Source organism: Mustela nivalis (assembly GCF_964662115.1).
Source record: "Mustela nivalis genome assembly, chromosome: 3".
NCBI classification, from domain to species: domain Eukaryota; kingdom Metazoa; phylum Chordata; class Mammalia; order Carnivora; family Mustelidae; genus Mustela; species Mustela nivalis.
In genome coordinates, this window is record NC_139022.1 from 140075487 (window position 1) to 140095684 (window position 20198).

At 51.9% G+C, this 20198-nt stretch overlaps 1 protein-coding gene across 2 annotated transcripts in view; it reads right to left on the bottom strand.

The window, feature by feature from the left end:
- Positions 1-20198, bottom strand: part of AFAP1L1 (actin filament associated protein 1 like 1) — a 57341-nt gene that overhangs the window by 18780 nt on the left and 18363 nt on the right. Inside the window, exons 1-9 of one of the 2 annotated variants that reach the window (XM_082726288.1) lie at positions 13589-13847; positions 13306-13434; positions 12183-12266; positions 11316-11413; positions 10091-10199; positions 6018-6143; positions 5141-5352; positions 3184-3363; positions 1105-1197 (exon numbers count right to left, since the gene is read on the bottom strand). In XM_082726288.1, coding sequence (XP_082582414.1) covers positions 1105-1197; positions 3184-3363; positions 5141-5352; positions 6018-6143; positions 10091-10199; positions 11316-11413; positions 12183-12266; positions 13306-13434; positions 13589-13682 — 1125 coding nt within the window. In that variant the 5' untranslated portion in view covers positions 13683-13847. Of the gene's footprint in view, positions 1-1104; positions 1198-3183; positions 3364-5140; positions 5353-6017; positions 6144-10090; positions 10200-11315; positions 11414-12182; positions 12267-13305; positions 13435-13588; positions 13848-20198 lie in introns of those variants that run through there. The other variant, XM_082726289.1, reaches the window with a different exon arrangement.

Here is a 20198-nt window from a genome sequence, read left to right on the forward strand (position 1 = left end):
TACAGGTGCCATCTTCCCTCCCCCTCCTCCACTGCCCCTCCAGCCAGCATGAACCCCTGTCCCCTTCAGGGCTGCCAGAAAGGTCATGGAAAGGGCCACTCTAATAGGCCAGGGAGCCCCTTTCTGTCTGAGTCCAGCCACACTGGCCACCTTCCATTCTGTGCTTTCCCCCTGCTCCGGGGCCTGCTCCCTTGTCCTCCCCTTCCTTACGAGTTATTCGCCCTCATCAGGAATACCCTCTCTCAGAGAACCTTCCCAGATGCCTGGGACAAAAGCTGACCCCTGACAGTTGCTCCCAGGGTACCTGGTACTTTCCACTCCTAGAGCGCACGCAGCGCCCCCCAGCGGGAGGTGGGGCACGGTGCTTCTGTTGGCATTGCGCCTAGGTGTCCAGCACAACTCCTGGTACTCTAGGCTCAGGAACCACTTGCCAAGCAGAGCTCAGCTCGCCCCTACCCCCTTGAGAGATGGGATGGCAAAGTCATCAAGAGCCAGGGGTCTCGGTATATATTCTTGCTCTCCTTCATACGGATGATGGGACTCGGGGTAAGCCGCTCTGTGTCCCAGCTCCCTCACCTGACAATGGAATTCGTTGAAGAGTCATCATAGGAATAAAAGTAGGTAATACGTGTGAAGCCTACAGGACAATGCCGGCCACACAGTCTTATTCTAGAAACACTAACCTTTATTACATGTGTGTAGGTTTGGGGCTGAGTCCCTTGGTCACCCAGCTACACCTGGCAAAGCGAAGGGGACCAGCACATAGGATTTCCGGCTGCCTGAGCAAGGACCACGTCACTCTGGTCCCAGTGCAGCACACTCTTCTGATGGTTTCCAATTTGCTTTTCATGGCTCCATTCAACGGTGCCCTCCTCCTGTCCTGGAAGGGTTACTTACTCCCTCCTCCGGCTCACACTGTGCCTTGTACACGGGCATTCATTCAGTCCCGCACGCTTTAATTCACGGCTGCTCTCGTGCCAGCTCCACGTGGGGCGCTCACGGCTTGCATGAGGCCGGTGCCTGGCTTCACCACCCACCTGTGGATTCCCTGGGGCAGAGTCTCTGCCGCCCAGCACAGAGGAGACCTGGAGGAGATGGATGTACCTTGTCTAGGTCCAGCTTGCACAGGAGGACGGGGGATCTGGGCACGTCTGTGCCCTCCGTTGCCCCGGCAGGCCTGCTCACCTCTCGGATGACCTGCGGAGAGGGGGCATGACTGTGAGCAGGGGGGCAGGGCTACTGTGGAGGCAGAAGGAAGAACGAAGTCTGTGGTCAGGGCCATCAAGAAGCAGGGATGGGATCCCTGAGCAGAAGGGAGGGGTTGATGTGGCCTCCTGCACATCGGGGTTTGAATAGGCTTTCTCCTGCATCTGCCCCTTGAAAAGAGAAGGGGGCTGGGGAGCAAGAGGCACGGCTTCTAGACTGGGCTCCGTTGCTGATCAGTTGCATGGTCTTGTGAAAGCCACATTCCCCCTGTGGGCCTTGGTTTCCCTGTGTGTCACATGGGGATAATACTATCCTCTGCTTTCGTCCTTGGGGTGCCTGAGGACCGGTGAAATCATGGGTGTAAAGGGCCATGTGACCCAAGACGCCCTGTGCAAGCACAAGAGACGGGCTTCTGGGACGGTGTGGAACCTTGGCAACAGCCTGCAGACCACCGGGCTACCCCCACCGTTTCAAAGACGTGGACGCGGAGACTCCAGGCGCGCGCTCACACCGCAGAAGCACCCAGACCATGAATAATGGCAGCCATCCCTGTTGCTCACCCACCTGCAGTTTTACAGGGATTGCCCTGCTGTATCCCCACAGCGGCCTCAAGGTGCTGAGACGACTGTGATCTCTACGTCACAGACCAGGATAATGGGGCTCTGAGAACTGAAGCCATGGTTGGCTGCCCTGAACCTCTGGGTTAACGACTCCCCCTCCCCCCATATCAGATGTCAACAGTCTCCAGTCCAGGCTTGACTCCAGTCTCAGGCTCCGGTCTAGAGCTCCTTCTTCTGACTCACCCGGCCCTTGGAGGACAGAGGCTCCCCCAGCAGGCAGGTTCTCTCCCTTCCTTCCCCTCCTGAGACAGAGATAAAGAGCACTAAGCCTCCCAAGGCGAGAGCTGGTTATCACAGGAAGGAAGGGAGGATGGCGAGGGAAGGAGGGGTCTGGTTCCTTTGTTCCAGCAGGAAGATCAGAGGAGGAGGGAGAAAGGTGTCAGTGGGGGAGCAGGACAGGGTGCAGGGACACGGCTGGCCCTGGCCGGCTGGAGGTAAGGGACTGGGGAGGGCAGCCCCACCTCTATCACAAGATGATCACTTATCCACTTACTGAGGACTTACTGTCTGGCAGGCACTATATCAAATGGTCTCCAGAATCTTTACAAGAACCATTTTACGGAAGAGGAAACTGAGGCAAGGGTAGGCAAAGTCATTTGCAGAAGGTCACCTAGCCAGTAAGTGCCATTTAGGCCTGAGACCTGAACTCAAGTCTATGCCACCAAAGTCCTCCCTTGTCATCACTGTGCCACCCTGCCTATGGCCTTTGGAGTAGATTTCCTTGGTAGCTCCTAATCTTGCCCCCAGCGACTTGGTCGGGTGACATTTGGCAAGTCACAGAAGATTCCTGGGCCTCAGCTTCCTCACCTGTAGAAGGGGAACGATAACAGTCCCACTGCCAAGAGTAAATGAGGTCAAGTATATAACCCTCTTAGCACAATGCGTGGCACAAGATACGTGCTCAGCACACGGTAACTCACTGCTCTGCAGTCAGAGGCAAGATGTGGAAGCTGGACCACAGCTGGGTGTTACAAGGATACACACTTCACCTGAGACAGGAAGGAATTTTCCTTTTTTATTTTTTTTTAAAGGATTAGCTTATCTAACGATAAAATGTGTTTCCTTTGAAGATATTAAGCTCCCCATTCCAGGAGGCATATTCCAGGCTGGACAAGCCCACAGTAAGGACGTTAGAAAGAGGCTTCAGAGCACTAGAAGGAAGGCAGTACTCCAGCCTGAGGTCTGTCTCCTGGAGATGTCTGAAGCCCACCTCCACAGGTCAGTCGTAGCTGTGCACAGGACTCTGATCGCCCCCCCCCCCAACCCCCAGCAAGGCCTGTTTTTCCAGGCACTGGAGCTCACCTGGCTGAAAGCTAGGCCTGGGGAAGGGGGTGAAGGAAGGGCGGGTGCCATGTACCTTCAGCCACTCCTCGGCTTGCTCCCGGCTCTGCAGGGCCAGCACCAAGACTTCGGTAGCCCCCTGGGAGAAACGCAGCTCGTGCCTCTTGTGCCGGCTGTCCTTGGGCACGTAGGTGACGCTGCAGACATCCAACGCCAGCCTCAGATGCGGCTGCCGGTCCTTGGAGCTTTTGTAACACTGGACAGGAAGAGAAGGGGTCACCCTTCTGGACTGGAGGGCAGGGGAGGGAGATGCCTTCCCGCAAAGGCTTGGGAGAGCTCGACCTATCCCCCCACACCCAGCCCAACTGTGGGCACTGCATGAAGACAGGGGCTGTGGTTATTCACCCCAGAGAAGAGAAGCCTGGAAGGGGGGAGCCTTTGGACACACTTTAGATCTCAAGAGCCAGCGAGGGGCACAGCCATCTATTAGGAAGAGACAGAATTTAGCACAATCCTAGGAAGACCATTCTAGTCTAAAGAACCAGAGAAGAAACAACCTGGCTTGGAAGGGAACCAGCTCCCTGCTACTAATGAGTTACCTAGCAGGAATGCAGCAGAGAGAATCCTAGCAGAGATGGAGTGCTGGGCTTAGGAAGTCAGTTATTTATCAATAATGATTCTCACTTTCCAATTCTTATTATGCAACCAGCATCAAGGTAATCTTGATACCAGGACCTGACAATGACATTACAAAAAGGGAAAATCATAGGCTGATCTCAATAAGGTTGCAAAAGCCCTTAAAAAACCCACCAGCAAATAGAATCCAGACACATACGAAAGCATATTGTATCAAGACCGAATAGGGCTTATTCTAGGATTTCAAGAATGCATCAGCCTTCAAAAACCAACCCTATAATTCATCATATTAATAGAAAATAAGGAGAAAAGCCACATATGTCAATAAAAACAGAAAAGGCATTTGGTAAAATTTTCCACCTGTTTGTAATATAAACTTTTAGCAAAATAGACATATAGAGGGGACTGCCTTAATGTGATAAGGAGCTTCTACAAACCGCCCACAGCAAACATCAGCCTTAATAGTGAATTACTGCAGCTTTCCTTTGAGCTTTGGACTGAGAGAAGGACGCCTGCTCTCACCGCTTCTATTTACATTGTGTTGGAGATGCTAACCAATGCAATATGCCAAGAAGAAAAAATGGCATAAGGAGTGGGAAGAAGTAAGTCATGACCTTTGGAGTGGTTCTGGCCTGGGGTGAGCTTTTCACTGCTCCAGGATGAGAAAAAAAATCATGTTTCAAATGGTTATAGGCTGGACAAGGCTTCTCTATGGATTTGGGGGTAAAGAACTATTAGTTTTTTTTTCTTAAATATCTATATTCCTACTCTGGAATTAAAGGTACATTTTTCTTCTATGAAATTATGGTGATGAGAAAAAAAAATCTAAGAAACCAAGTTCTATAGTAAGTGTTTCACAGGTTCAGTTTTAGAAAAGGCAAAAAAAAAATCTAAGAAAACAAGTTATATAGTAAATGTTTCACGGGTTCAGTTTTAGAAAAGGCAAGCGCATGGAAAAAATGAGAGTGGAAACCTGGATATTAAACTTACCAATGGTTGGCTATTGGTCAATGGGATTTTGGGTGGCTTTAAAAATCATTTCATTACGTTTTTCTCTAGATTTATACATAAACACATTTAGTTGCATAATGAAGACAATAAACATTGTTTTAAACAGATTAAAAATTCATTCCCGGTGAAACAAAAACTTGGCAAAGTCTGTGTCAGGTCTTTGAGTGTGTGTGTGTGTGTGTGTGTGTGTGTGTGTGTGTGTTTTCATTCTGCTCCAGTGGGAGAGCCCTGATCTTAGAAGTACTGAGCCTGTGTGCACAAAGCAAGCCCAGAGGAAAAGGCAGACACACCTGTACACACACACACACACACACACACACACACACAGTCACACACACACGCGCAGTCCATGTGAGGCCTAGAGGCACACTTCCGCGGCCACTCACCAGGAGCTGGTCCTCCTTGATGACGGTCAGCTGCTTGGCCCACTGCCCGAAGCGCTTTTTCCGCAGCAGGAAGGCGCATATCCTGCAGTCCCTCACCAGGTGCATGGAGGCTTCCTCTGAGGGCCACTGGTGTGTGGGCTGCGGCCCTTTGCCTTCCTCCTCCTCCTCATCATAGGACTCGTAGGAGCTGCTCATCGGGTCCGAGTCATTGTCTGCGGGAGCCACAGGAAAGGACCCATTACTGCGTTCTTGCCTGGGAGGCACCGTCTTACCTTTCTGTAGGCGCCCTTGCCCTGGGATTCGGGGACCAGGAGAGGGTGGACATGAAGTGTGATCGTGGTGATCTCTACACCCCTACATGGGCACTGTGTTGTACAGATTTACTGGTGGCTTTGTGACCTCGGTGACTTCTCCGAGTTTCAGTTTTCTTATCAGAGAGACAGTCACGGTCAATGACACTATCTCCCTCATGAGGCTATTAGGATCAGTGACCACAGGGCATTCAGCCCAGTATCTGGCACTCAGTGAGCGCTCCGCTAACATCAGCTACTGTCATACCCCGTCACTGTCATGTCCTTAGTCTCAGGTGACTCTCATAGCACCCAGCAAATGCCTATTTTATACTGAAGGCAACTGGAGGCTCGAAGAGAATAAGACTCATTCAAGGTCAGTCACCAAGGGTCAGGGCAAAAGCTAGATCCAGGGCTCTTGACTCCCATGCCGGTGGTCTTTCCACTGAACCCTGGGATCACTGAGTACAAGGGCTTGGGGCCTCTATGGTGACCCAGAGGGGCTGGTGTGCATGTGCATGCCAACGGTCAGGTCAAGGCCTGTTCTCTGAGGTTAGGGCCATTCTGAACAACTTCCCAGTACTTACAGGAGTTCTTTAGCTCCCCATTCATCCTGGTCGCGGGGTAGCTGCTGTCTGCATCCTCGTAGTAGCCATCCATGATGGAGTGGGCTGGGCTGCAGCCATCTGTGGGGTTGGTGGAAGGAGCGGCACCTTGGAGAAAGACAGGCAGGCTTCAGGGGAAGACTCCAGACACCCTGCCCCTCCTTGGGGAAGATAGAGTACAGCTCCCTTGCCAGGATAAGGGGCCTCCTCTCTGTATGTCATCTGCTCTAGCTCCCCACAAGCTCTCTGTGCTCCTATCACCAGGAGCTGCCCTTTTGGGCCCTGTCACACCTCTAGGGCTGTGTTCATGCTATTCTGTGTGCTCTCTTAGCTTCTGCTAGAGAACTCCTACTCATCCTTCAATACCCAACTCAAAGATCCTTCTTCTGACCTTCTCAGACAAAGAATGGTCAGCATCTCCTCAGTGATCCCACAGCACTGGTGTGTGTGTGTATGTGTGTGTGTGTGTGTGTGTGTGTGTGTCTTGGTCACAGCCCTCTCCCTCTACGTTGCTCTAGCTGTCTGGGCTCAGCACCCCCTCATCTTCTGCCACCTCGGTCCTTCTGCTCCCTTCCTGATACATATGCTCTCTCTTGTGACAGTGATTCTCCCAAACCTTTGTGACTATGGGCAGGAACTGGACTAGAGGAGGTAATGGAAGCGCATACAATAGTGAACACAACAGCTGGAATGTTCCATGGAATGTTCCCAGCACATTCCCACTCAGGGGGGAGCACAGTGCAGGGGAGGGGCTATGTGGCATTGTATTCTGCTCAGATTTACTTGGGGTCTCTTTAAAATGCAGATCCCTGGGCTATCTCCCTAGAGATTCTGATTCACCGGTGGGGACCGAACTGATCAATTGACATTTAAAAAAAACCTACTTAATAAGGGATGCCTCGGTGGCTCAGTTGGTTAAGCAGCTGCCTTCGGCTCAGGTCATGATCCCAGTGTCCTGGGATCGAGTCCCATATCGGGCTCCTTGCTCAGCAGGGAGCCTGCTTCTCCCTCTGCCTCTGCCTGCCATTCTGTCTGCCTATGCTCGCTCTCTCTCCCTCTCTCTCTCTGATAAATAAACAAAATCTTTAAAAAAACCCTACTTATTAGGACATTAAAAATCTGTACAAATAGAAACTATATGGAGCGCCAAGAAATCAGATTTTTTTTTTTAAACAGTTAAGGTTATTTTGATGCAGATGGTCCCTGGGGCACACTCTGAAGATCGGTGGGTTAAAGGCATGTGCTTTGGGTTTGACCAGATTTGAGATGAATCTGTCACCACCATTTATTGGTCATAAAAGTCTCAGTTTCTCTGCATTTCAGGTTCTTCACCTTACAGTAAGGGGAGCAGTTCCCACTTTGGACTAGTGATACAATGCATACAAGCTCTTGGCACAATGCCTGGCACATAAAAAGCGCTAGACAGATGCGAGATGTCATGATTATTACCATTTCCTTTGACTCCTACAATGCAGGGAGGTAGGTATGAGGCCCATTTTACAGATGGGGATGCTGGGGCCATACACCGTTTGCTAGGGACAAAGGCTGCATGAGAACTGAGGTTGTCAGCTTAGGGAATAGATGCACATCCCCTCTTCCAGGAAGACTTCCTTCATGCAGTCCAACTGGCTCTCACACCACACTGTTCTTCAAAGTGCTGCTCTGGGCTCCCGGCCCCTGCCATCCATCTGTTTCCTGAGGACAGCAGCACTCAAATTCCCAGCGACTGGGAGACCTAGTGCTATCTCCCTAGTGATGATCAGAGCCTGCCTTTCCCAGCAGGTCCTCTGCGGCCTCAGATGCCGGCGACATCCTGTGAGATGGAGGGGGGCGGGCGGGGCGCAATGGGAAAGAGGGAGGGGACACGCAGGCAGCACACTTGAACACCTGGCAGGGCTGGTCACTGTGTCAGAGGAAGGATATTCCCCGACAGGCTTGGCACCCTCTCCCTGGTCAAGCTCCCTGGCCCTTCCTGAGGCCCGCCCTTCCCTCCTGCCCCAGGATCCCCGCTGCCCCAGTGGAGAGGAGTGTCAGCTCCTGGGGAAGGTAGAGGAACCTCGCTCAGTGGAGGGCCTTGATCTGAGCTTCAGCACTTTGTCCTCACCTTCCTCTCCTGTCCTCAAGTGGATAAAATAGAACCAAGTCACCTGCTTCGGATCCAAATAGCCGCTTGCAGCAACACAGACTGCAAGACTTTCAAGGCCAAAGAGAACCACTGACGACCTGGTCTAAGCCCACCCTTCCACTTTGTTTTCACTAGTTGATTCATCCTAAAAATAACATGCCACAGTAGCCCCAGGTGGAAAAAAACCAAATATCCACCAACTGACAAAGGACTGAACAACTATCTGTACAATGGAACACGACATGCCCATAGAAAGGAGAGGAGTACCGATTCACGTGGTGATGCGGGTTAACCTCGAAAACAGTATACTAAGGGAAAATAAGCCAGGCACCAGAGGCCACACATTGTACGGTTCTATTTATATAAAAGATTCAAAATTGGCCAATCCACCGAGACAAAAAGCAGATTGGTGGTTGCCAAGGGCTCAGGGGAAAAGGACAATGAGAGTGACTGCTTAATGGGTACTTGCTTTCCTCCCTGAGTGATGAAATGTTTGGGAACGAGGTAGAGCTGATGCTGCCCAACACGGTGAGTGTACTACTAAAGGCACCTGATTGGACACTTTAAAGTAGTTGAAATGGTCCATTTATGTTACGTATATTTTGTTACAATAAAAAAATAGGCCCATGGTGATAAGCACGATCAGTATAAAAGAGGATGAATGGGAAAATATTATGTTCCCTTCCCCCAGGTGTCTATTCATTTCCCACAGGGGAATACTGTTCACGGTTCCTTGCACATCCTAGCAAAATTGCTAAAATGCATGCGTAAGTGCATGCGTACCCCATTCAGGAACAAATGGAATCCTATAATAGGTAGTATTCTGTGTTTGAGGTTTTGATTAATGAAGGTATCTTGGAATTCAGTTCTGATCAGCACAGACAGACCCGTTTCTTTTCTTTTCTTTTTTTTTTTTTTTTGGCAGTTGGGAGTATAATCCACTGTGCTACTGAGTGAGAGTGGAACACCACATAAACATTACATTCTAGAAGTTCAACTACAAATGTTGGGTCATCCAAAAACCGTAGTATAGTTTCTTGGTATGTCTTGTTGGCTTGCTCCATCCCAGCCAGTGGATTGGCTGATCCGCAAAGAAACAGCAATTCGTTTCCGAGCTGGAGGAAACCCATGGAAAGATGACTGTCCGTTGTGGCTGATTTAAGAGATTTTTCAGAGGCCATTTGTACCAGTGCCCTCTAAATTATTTCATTTTATGGTGTTCACCTACCAGTAAAAAAGTAACCATGTAATGTACTTCCATGTATGCATGGGTCCATTATATGTGTGTGGATAGACTGCTTACAGGCTTATGCTATTATTAGATTATAAATGTTAGAACTCCAAAACATTCATATAGAAATTTTAGAAAGGAGTGTTGAGCTAAATGTCAGGAAGGCTTCTCGTCCTTGTTCCTATATCAATTCGTGAATTCCCTGGGGTGCCCACATTCTATTCGGAGACCTTTTGATTTCGGTCACATGCTTTTTTTATCCTCCGAGTTAACTTAATAACTCAATCTGCCCCCAAGACGTGGTGGGGCTGAAGTATGAACCAGCTCATGGGGTACACCAAGGAGGAGCACATAGCGAGCCCCGGCTTCAGTTCTTGGAACTGGGACACAGTGCCCGGCTGCGGACCTCCGTCCCTGCACGATTACATGCATGTTATCCAGCCCCCTTCTTATTTTCAGGATAGGGAAGGGGAATGTCCAAGGCTGGACAGAACTGGGGCTGTAACCAAGTCCCTGATCACTGGGACTAGGCCCACTGGCCTCCTCCCCTTAGAGAGGCTGGGGGCTCAGGCAGCTTTTACCCTGGTTGTATGGAGGACTGGGCAGGTGCTGGGCTTGGAGCTCCAGCCTTGGCAGGACACACGGGAGCTTTAGGAGAGGAGTCCCAGTTTGTGGGGGGTGGGGAGACCAGAAACTTACTGTGGGAGCTGATGTACTCAGGGGACTTGCCTGGTCCCAGGGGTAGGGCCTCTTCATAGTAGTCCTCTGGTGGGGGCCGTTGGGGAAGCGGTGGAGGCAGGTCGGCTGACTGAAGGGGGACAAAGGAGGCAGGTAAGACCAAGAAGGCCAGGAGAGCGGACAGAGTTGGTGGGGTGATGGAGAGGAGGCTGGGGCAGAGAGAGGCGGGAGCCCCAAGGAGGTGGAGGGGGGATGCAGATGTGAAGCAGGAACTTCCGACAGAGGGGCAGAGGGCAGAGGTGGGAACCCTGAGAGGCCACCTGGTCCTCTATTTCTTGTCCGACTCATTTCAGCATCGGGACTTCTTGAGAGATTCTAAAAGTTTAGTGGAAGGTCACACAGATGTCATTAGGCTTTTGATGAAGTAAGCCCATGTGGAATGATAAAAAACCGCCAGAGTTCGGCAGTGCTCTGCAAACATGTCTGCACACCTGTGAGGAAGCACGACAAGCATGTGGAAGACACAATACTCAGTGAGGTGGCACGGCCTCATGGCTAAGAGCTTAGGCCCTGAGGCCAGGGCACCCCCACTTCACCGGGATTAAGCTCTGTAGCTCACAAGTTGTGGGCACTGACATGTGTACTCACGCTAAGCCTTATCTGTAAAATGGGGATACCAACGGTGCCAACCTTGTTCAGTTATTGTGAGCATGAAAAGGACGCAGTGAGGGGTCAACAGTTGGTACCATTGGATGGCGATGAAGATAGTGAGTTATGCAGTCAACGCAGTGTTCAATGTGATTATGAGCCCCTTGCCTTAGTTCCAAGGACGAAGGCAGGGAACCCCAGGTATGACCCAAAACTTTATTTTGCAAGTGAAAAACAGGCTCAGAAAGGGGAGGTGGCTCATCTAAGACCACAGGGCAGCAGGAGGAGGGCAGAGGCCACCAAGCCCTGACCCACAACTTTCCCTACACTCACTCCACATTTATTATGGCAGTCAGAAGTTGGCGGCGGGTGGGTGTCCTCTGTGCCTGAAGGGACAGGGCAGTTCACCACATTATCCCTGCTCAGTGTGGGCGTGGTGAGCACACCATGGGTCACTGAAATGTTCCCACCGCCCGTTTCTCCCCTTAGAACAGGGTCCTGCACAGCCGGGGGGTCCTAGGCATTGGCCGGAGAGCTTTCCTGGCCACTTCAGAGGGACAGAGGGCCGGAGGGTGTGGGAACCCAGGCCATGACTCACGTGTCTCAGAGACGGGCTCTTGGCTGGCTCAGGGCTGGCTCCTTTGCAGGGCTCCCCGTCATCCTCTGGCATGTCCCGGAGGTCGCTCAGGTCACAGTCTACCGAGGGGCAGGCCATGGGGGCAGAGGAAGCCAGGGATGAGCTCAGTAGAATGGGAGGAAGCCTGGACCTGGGGTCTGGAGGCCTCTATCACCTCCTTCGTTAGAAACCCTCGGCAAGCGACCCCATCACTCTGAGACTTGGTCTTCTCCTCTGTAAACTGGTCTCAATAATCCCTTGCCTTGTCTGTCTGCCAAGGTTACCAAGAGGACCAAAAGAGATGGTATCTGGTGTGGTGCTTTGGGGATTTTCAAGAAGTAGGTCATGAAGGCCCTGTGTCTTCCCTCAGTCTCTCCATCCCTGAAACTTTCACCTGACCTGCAACTTTCTCAAAGAGGAATAGTGCTATCTTCCCTTGGGAGGGAGCAGGGCTGGGACACGTCCTGCCCACTGCCCGGCGTGGCTGCTCCCATACCCCCTGGCAGCTCTCCTTCTGCTGGGGGGCAGGGAGGCTCAGCCCAGAGTTCAGGCGGCCACCACCAGCAGCTCTGAGCAGCAGAGCGACAGCGTCTTCTGTGGCCTATGCGTTCCTCCCTATCTTTCTTAAAATCCTGGGGATGACTTCCGGTGACCATAGAGATTCTGACTGGATTTTCAGACCGGGCAGGGCCCAGAGAGGCCAAGGGACTTGCCCACTGTGACTCAGTGCTGCGACGTTAAGAGTCAGACTCCCACCCAATCCGAGGACCCTTCCGGAGACGGGGCCAGGGGGCTTGCACACGCAGGGAGAGGACAACGCCCGGCTGGGATTGGGAGACGGCCGCTTACCGAACTCTTCAAAGAGGGACTCCACGAAGCTGGGCCCAGAGTGGAGGTCTGCTGTGTTCACATACAGGTAGGAGACTTCCTTGGCTGTGAGGAGTGGGAGAGCCCAGCTGCGGTGAGGGGGCTGTGGTCTGCTGCTGCCCACTCTGAGGACGGCCGGGTCCCCCCCTCCCGCCACCGGGACACAAGCCCACTCAGGACTCGGCCCCTTTGACAAAGCATGTGCACAACCTAAATGAGTTCCCTGGTTTTCAAACTTTGTTCTGATTTTTAGCTCTTTCCTGAGCGTCTCCTTCTCCAAAGGAAAGGATGCTCAGAGCACGGTACAGAAAACAGAACATAAGGCTGCTCTGGGGAGGGCCGGGGCAGGGCCAAGCATGGCTGGCAGACCACCGCCCCTCCCACCCTCCCACAGTCCTGTGAGGCCTGCCGATGACATCAGCCTGTTTTGTCCCTGGAGGACAGGCTCAGAGAGTCACCCAGGAGTGATGCCCAGGCCCTCAACCCTCAGACCCCCACAACACTGTATGGGCACACTATGGCTTGTCAGAGTTTACTGAGTGCGGGGCTGACCTGGGGCATTGAGCACAGGCAGGAGTGGGGAGCCCTTGCTGCAGAGCGGACGGTGGGGCAGAGAAGCCATGGGGTTCCTGGAGGGGCATGAGGGAAGCCACAGGGCCGGGTACAGCTCGCGGAGGGGGTGTGTGCAATGTGTGTGCTGTGTGTGAGTGTCGTGCATGAGAGTACATGGGGTACACGAGGTGTACCTGGGTGTGCTGTGTGTCGTATATCGCGTGAGCTGCGTCGGGGAGAGAGTGCTGCTGGTGCGTGTGGGACATGTGTTACGGGACAGCATATTTGCTATGGCTGTCCTGTGTCGGTGAGACTGTGTTGTGCACACGAGTGAGCATGGTGTGTGTGTGAGTGTGTGTGGCAGCTGTGTTGTGTACATGAGCATTAGTGGGTCGAGTTGAGAGGGGTATGAAGAGCCAGGATGGAGAAGGAACAAAGTGGCTGAGGACACCGGTCAGGCCCTGAAAGTGTTTGGTGGCATACTGTGAGGCTTTGGTCCTGGGGAGTTCCTGAAGGTTCTTGAGGAGCTGGGGGCAGAGGGTCGGTGGCTGACCTGGGAGGGGCTGCAGGCTCTGCAGGATGGAGGCCACAGCCATCTTCTTCTCCAGGGCGGTGTCACTGAGGTACTCATGGTCCAGGAGGCTGAGCAGCCCCGTGAGCTCAGGCAGCAGCTGCTCCAGCACTAGAAGGAAGCACGGGGGAGGGAGGCTTGGGGTCAGGATCCCAGCCCTGCCCTCATCCACCAGAGGCCAGGGCAGCCCGGGCCAAAGGCAGGGCGGGTGTGACAGGGAGACCTCAGAAGCCCTCCCACAGCTGTCCCCGGGCTGTCCGCTCACCTCCCGAGGGAGAGCCCTGCTCAGTTAACCATGATGTTCCGCTGCGCCTCCCACTCTCCCTCAGACCTCCTACGGCCTTGGCCTGAGGACACATGCTCCCAGCTTAGGCCTGGTGAGCCCAGGTAAGCTGAATAGAGGCTCTCGGCCTGCCCTTGTCCCAGCATGCCCTCGGCTGTCCAGGCCCAGGTCTCTTTCCTCGCTGCAGCTCGGGGCTCAGTGCAGGTTCCGGGCTGGAGCCCCTGGCCATCCAGGACACAGGCAGGAAGGGAGCCTTCCTGTCCCATCAGTTCATACGCTTCAATCTCTGGAACCTTCTGTTTCCGGTGCCTTGGTGGGAGCCAAACTAAACATTAACCCTTCCCATCCCAGGCCCCAAACCGTTGTCACCAGTCTTTCAGTGCTTTACCAGTGTTTTTCAAACTTCAGGGTATAGAGGAATTACCTGGGGAGCTCATCAAAATGCAGAGGCGGGCTCAGGTCTGGGACAGGACCCGAGATTCTACACTGCCAGCGAGCTCCGGGCTGACGCTGACGTCGCTGGTTGAGACCACACCGAGTGGCAAGTCCCACAGCACACAGTCCTTTAAGACCAGAGCATACCGCAACCATGATGTCATTGATGTGTCCCTGTCCCTAACAGTAACTTGGGACTTGGTTCGCCTTAGACCAGCTTTGTACAGTAGTAGTACTGTCCTGCTTTGTGACTTGCTAGTCACTTGTGCAGAATACTAAAAGCTAAGCGTGTTGAACAATTCTCGTGAGCTGAACTAAGCCTTCCATACTTATAATTGCATTTAAATTTACTATGGAGCATTTTATGGCTCAGAGTGGTTAAGTAACTCCTCCAGGGTCACACAGCCAATGACACTTCATCTGGCCTTAGCTCCCTCCCTTCTAACCATGGCACTAGACTGCCTTGCAGGACTGCATACAACCATACCAACGAGTTTTGAGATCGGTCCCACGAGCACACCTCCTTTTTAGAAGAAGAAACCAAGGCTCAGAGAAGAGCGGTGTCTTGCTTGCAGTCACACAGAGGTCACCGAAGAGCCAGGCCTCTGGCTTATAGTCTCTGGGCTCCCAGCCCCATGGGCTTCTCTCCACCCTGGACCCTCCTAAAGAAATAACCAGACTCCGACTTACAGTTATAGGGTCTGGGTGTGTTAGAGGGGCTATAACCTCGTGAATAACTGCTGGAGCCAATCTGCTGGGTTCAAGTTTAGACTCCATTCATTATGGTGAGACCTGCGAAAGGTACTTAGCCTGTGACTCAGTTTCTTCCTCTATGCAGGAGTAATAATAGCACTTGTCTTAGAGCGTTCCTGGGAAGATAATTAGGTTATGCATGAGGAGTGCCTTGCCCTATAGAGAGGAAATCTCACGCCAACTCAGCTGTTGCCGTTGTCAGTGTTTAGCATGCTGGTCTATGCTGGGTGGGTCTCTAGAGCTGTCTGCTTCCCCAGCAGGCTGGGAGGCTCTAGATAGGGCAGACCGCCCGAGGAATCTCAGCTTCCTCGGCATCTAGTCTGGGGTCTGCTCAGTGCCGGCTCTCCATATGTGTTTCATGAGAGAGAGCATGAGCAGATGACTACGGCCAGGATTTTTAAAAACTAGAATCGTACACACAGATAGTGGCAGTTGTTGGAAAAAATGGGATGTGGCCATCTCTCTGTAGCATTCCGTCATCACCTTAAACCTGCTGGAAAGGAGCTAAGAGCTGATGCTGTCAGCGGCCACTGTGTGAGCTCCTCTCTGCTGCTGGGCACTGAGATAGGGGATGTGACTGCCCTGTCTCATCTGTAAGCAGGTCCTGCTGGGGTACCTTTGTTCCAGAAGAGGACCAAGACCAAGAGAGGCTGCGGGATGGTCACACACGTGATTCCTAGAGCTGTGGAGTCGCACAACGCCAGGGGGCGCCACTTGCTTTGCAGCCCAAGTGCAAGGGACCCAGAGGCCCTGCTCTCTCCACGGCCCCAGCCCTGGCAGTGCCCCCTGAGCAAGGCTTCTGATGGAAAGATTTCCTTCCTCAAAGTAGAAAACCACTTAAAATCAGAACATCTTAGGTAGATTTTAGCTGTGGCAAAGGAAATCTTTACAAATGGAATCACAGACTTCTCGGGCACCTTCAGCAGACACACTGAAAGTCGGTTAACTCAGTTCTAAGATATTGACTGAGCGCTAATTGTGTGCCACTCAGGGGATTGAGAAAATGAGTAAGATTGTTTCAGTGGGTATGCTCCCCTCACACACATACACACACACACACACCCCTAATTACTCATGAGGGAGGCCATGGTAAACACTCCCAGGAAGACACCATGGGGGACTGTGGTAGCTTTCTCATGGCCTGCAGCCATAGTTTCTATTTGAAAATTCATGACTTTTTGGCTTTAGGATTCCTTTGCACGTTAGGAAATTATCACGGCGCCAGAGAACTTTTGTCCTATGTGCCTTACAGTTACCAGTATCAACTGTATTCACAATTAAGGCTGAGGAAATTTTAAACCACAAGAACACACCAGCACATATCCCATTAGCCTTCAGAGCTTCTGTGTCATCACACAACACAACCTCTGGAAAACTCCACAGTAAACCTCGAGAGAATGGGAGTGAAAAAAGGCATATTGGGTCTGAGTATCATAGAAAAGTAGGTTTGACCTTGCGGACTCCCAGGAAGCATCCCCAATCACACCCTTCTGAGAATCGTGGCCCTTCAATGAATGACCTTGGATTGCTAAGTCTTGTCCCTGTGTCCACTCCTCCCTCCCTCTCTCCCCAACTCCCTCCTGCCCTTTCTGCCTCTCATCTCACTCTGGGGTCCCGACGATTTCTTCCTGCTCTTATCAGCCAAAGCTTATGTGCCAAAGCTTAGATTCCTGCTTCTAAAAGCTCTCCTGCTACTAATTTGAGGTTTGTTGCAATCGTTTCCAAAGTAAGAACAATTAGGTTCCGAGTGAGTTCTCTGCACAGAAAGGTGGGGGAGTTTTAATACCTAAACTTTGTTAACGGCTCTTTAAATTCTTTTCCCTGATTGTTAATGGGATTCTTAACATGGGACCCTGACTTCTAAGTGTTCTTGTTGAATGGAGACGTGATCACAAAAGTCCAAATAGAGCAAAGGAGAAGGAGGAAATTGAGTGAACTTGGGAGAAGCCTATGGGCAGTGAGGAGCTGCCCAGGATCTGTGGCAGCTTCTGTAGCCTGAAAGGACCTGGCAGGGAGCAGGTGGCTGAGGGACAGTTCCCCAGCATTTCCAGAGTTGGTTGGTGGAGGGAGCGTGAGCCACAGGCGGCGTCTCAGCCTGCAGCGGGCAAATGGGCGAGAACCCTTCCCCAAGGCAGAGCAGTGACTGTGTGCTGGGCACTTAAGGCTCACCTTCTCATTTCAGCCTCATAAGCTGCACAGGAGGGACGTAGTGTGGGGCTCTGTGCCCCAACGAGGGAGGGAACAGAGGCTCGGAGAATCGAGGCCACGCTGCTAGTAATTGGTAAGGGCAGCCCTGGAGCCCAGGTCTGTCCAACGTCACAGTGTACATCCTGTGCTGGAATCTTCCGTCAGAAAACGTGGGCTCACAGCAGTGGAGGCCAGGCTGGGGCAGGGAAGAGGCAAGTAGCCCCTCAAAACCCTCCTGCTGAGGGCTCTGGGCCATGATTTCATTTGGGTTCCCGACCTGGGGACCATAACCCTTACTGGGGAGCTGAAATTCTTGCTCAGTCCATCTCTTTGCTCTGGGCCTGTTTGTGAACTTCAGAGCCCTCACTCTCGAGATCTCAGAGAAGCAAAACAAGCTTCTCAAATCATCTACCTGGCTTCAACAGCAGGATCTCATCCCAGGGAGCCCCTTATACCTCCTGGGCACAAAAGGGTTTTCAGCGGGTGCTCGGCTCTTCAAAGGCAGTCCCAAGCTCTCCTTCCAAAAACTGGCTTTCAGGGGCAACGACTGTGGCAGTGCCTTCCGTGGCAGCTTCGTCTTTAGTGCCAGAGAACTGAAACCACAGGGATTTAAGTGGTGGCAGAATTGAATGTGGAGAGAAATCGTATGTGCATAGTGCATATGGTGAGGGGTTCTGCCAGGCCTCAAACAGACGGCCAGGACAGCAGCCTCAAATTTTAGCAAGAAGGAGACTCTCCCAGGGGCGTTGCTGGAAAGGCTGATTCTTGGATCTCCTCCCTGGGCTTTCTGGTTCTGCAGACCCTCTACTGAGAACCAAGAAGCTGCATTTTATTTCATTTTATTATCTATTCTTTTTATTTAAAAGATCTTATTTCTTTATTTATCAGAGAGCGAGAAAGCGAGAGCGCAGGCAGAGGGAGTGGGAGGCAGAGGGAAAAGCAGGCTCTCTGCTCAGGATGTGGGACTCGATCCCAGGACTCCGGGATCACGACCTGAGCCCAAGGTAGCCGCTTAACCAGCTGAGCCACCTGGGCGCCCCAGAACCTGCATTTTAATAAGCACTCCAGGTGGTTCCGAGGTTCAACCCATGAAAGCTACTCTGCCAGAAAACCCACACTGCAAGGCACGTTTGTGAACCCAAGGAACATGGGAAGGTGTTTCTCCTTTGCTCCCAAGTTGTCATCAGACCTCACCTTAGAAAAACTGCAAGTCCAGGGTGCCTGGGTAGCTCAGTGGGATAAGCCGCTGCCTTCGGCTCAGGTCATGATCTCCGGGTCCTGGGATCGAGTCCCGCATCGGGCTCTCTGCTCAGCAAGGAGCCTGCTTCCCTCTCTCTCTCTGCCTGCCTCTCTATTTGTGATCTCTCTCTGTCAAATAAATTACTAAAATCTTAAAAAAAAAAAAAAAGAAAGAAAGCCCGCAAGTCCAGGTGGGAACAGGAGCTCCCATAGATTATAACTAGCCAGAGCAGGGAGTCTGGCGGAGAGGAGCACCATGCATGGGCCCTTGCGGTCAGACCGGGCACCCTGCAATTCTCCAGCTACTGCTTCCAAGTGACAGCAAGATGGCACGCTGGGGAGCTCCGCACCCTGGCCTTCTGTCTGTCACCCTGACGGCAAGGCGAGGCCAAGTGCCGACCGATCCCTGCCAAGCGAGGCAGCTGAGTGTGTGCAGTGCTCGGTCTTCGGTGCCTGGAGCCTGCACTCAGTCGGGGCCCTGCTGCCGCGAGGGCTGCTATCTCCTGACCGCCTCTGAACTGTGCTGGCTCCCGAGCACTGCTCAGGTGCTGTCTGGCCACAGATCTGCTGTAGTTGGGTACCAAGCTCCATGAGGACAGGGACCGTGTCTCGGTCACAGTAGCTGTCGGATAAGCATTTTTTAGCCAACGTGGCATTTTGATGACCTAGTCCAACCTTTTCATTTTAAAGACGTGACAAGTGGAGGTCCGAGAGGTTCTTTGACTTAGCTAGGGCACCACAATGAAATGAAAATCAAAGTCCCTAGTGTTAAAGTCACACAAAGCTTGCGACTTGGCGGAGTCATCAAAGAGTGAGCGAGAGCACGGACCGTGCACCATCTGGCCCCTCCTCGCTTGGCTGCTTTCCAGGGGTGGCCCCCCGGGGAAATTTCCTAACTCGTCCAAGCTTCCAGTTCTCTATCTGCAGACCCCGGGGGTCATCACAGTAACTGCTTCACGCAGTCATTGTAAAGATGAAAGGAAGCCACGCACGGGGGCTCAGTGCTCTGGACAGATGCCTGGCCATTCACGTGTGACTTCCAGAGAGTTTCGGGTGCTGGGGCACAAGGGAGGGGAGGAAGGGGGTGTCCGGGGACAAGAGGACACGGGGACTCTGCAAGCCTTGCCACAATGACAGTTCATAGCTCTGAGCCTGACACTGAGCTTAGGGTAGCTGTGGCAGTAGGAAGGGCTGGAGCCCCTTTCCTCAGGGGGCTCCTACCTACCTTAAGAACACCCCCCATTCCAGATGAGGGGACATCTTTCATTTGGAGGGTCCCTAGTCAGGAAGAATCTCCTTCACCAATTCCTAACCGGCCCCCTCCCATCTTCACTCCTGGTCCAGGTCTTGCCTGCTTTCTGAGGACAGACTAGGGCATCAGGACAGCATTATCTTTTGTGTCTAAAGTTTATTTAGAACCACGAATACATTTCATTGATCTTGTTTGGTTTAGCTGAGCCTTAGGGAGGTACAGTGAATTCCAGCGAGGGGGGAAAAAAAACAACAGGAAGAAATGGTTTAATCATTGTTTATAAAACTTCAATCTTTCACTAAGTGGACAGACAGGCTCGGAAACCCAAGATGTGTGATAATTGTTCATTAGGTTTCAAAAAAATTTGCCAAATAAAATCAGGAACTATTTTAAAATATTTAAGATTAGACCACTAAGTGTTTACTTGTTATTGGTGAGTACCCAACTAAGATCAATTTTCTCTCCACTCCTCCACCCTCACCACTTCATTTAAATCAAAATGAGATGGTGCAGAGCAGAAAATAAGCCACAGGCAGAAAGCACTGTTGCTTGCTCTCAGGATTGTACCCCCATGCACTATGAATGAAGTTTTCAATCCAAAGGTCTTTATCATAGCTGGTAAGTGTTCTATGGCAAAGGCTGGAATTATATAGAGATCTCAAAGGTAAAAGAGTCTAATTTCCGAAACAAAAGAGAAGTGAATAATTAACCTTCTGCAAACCACAG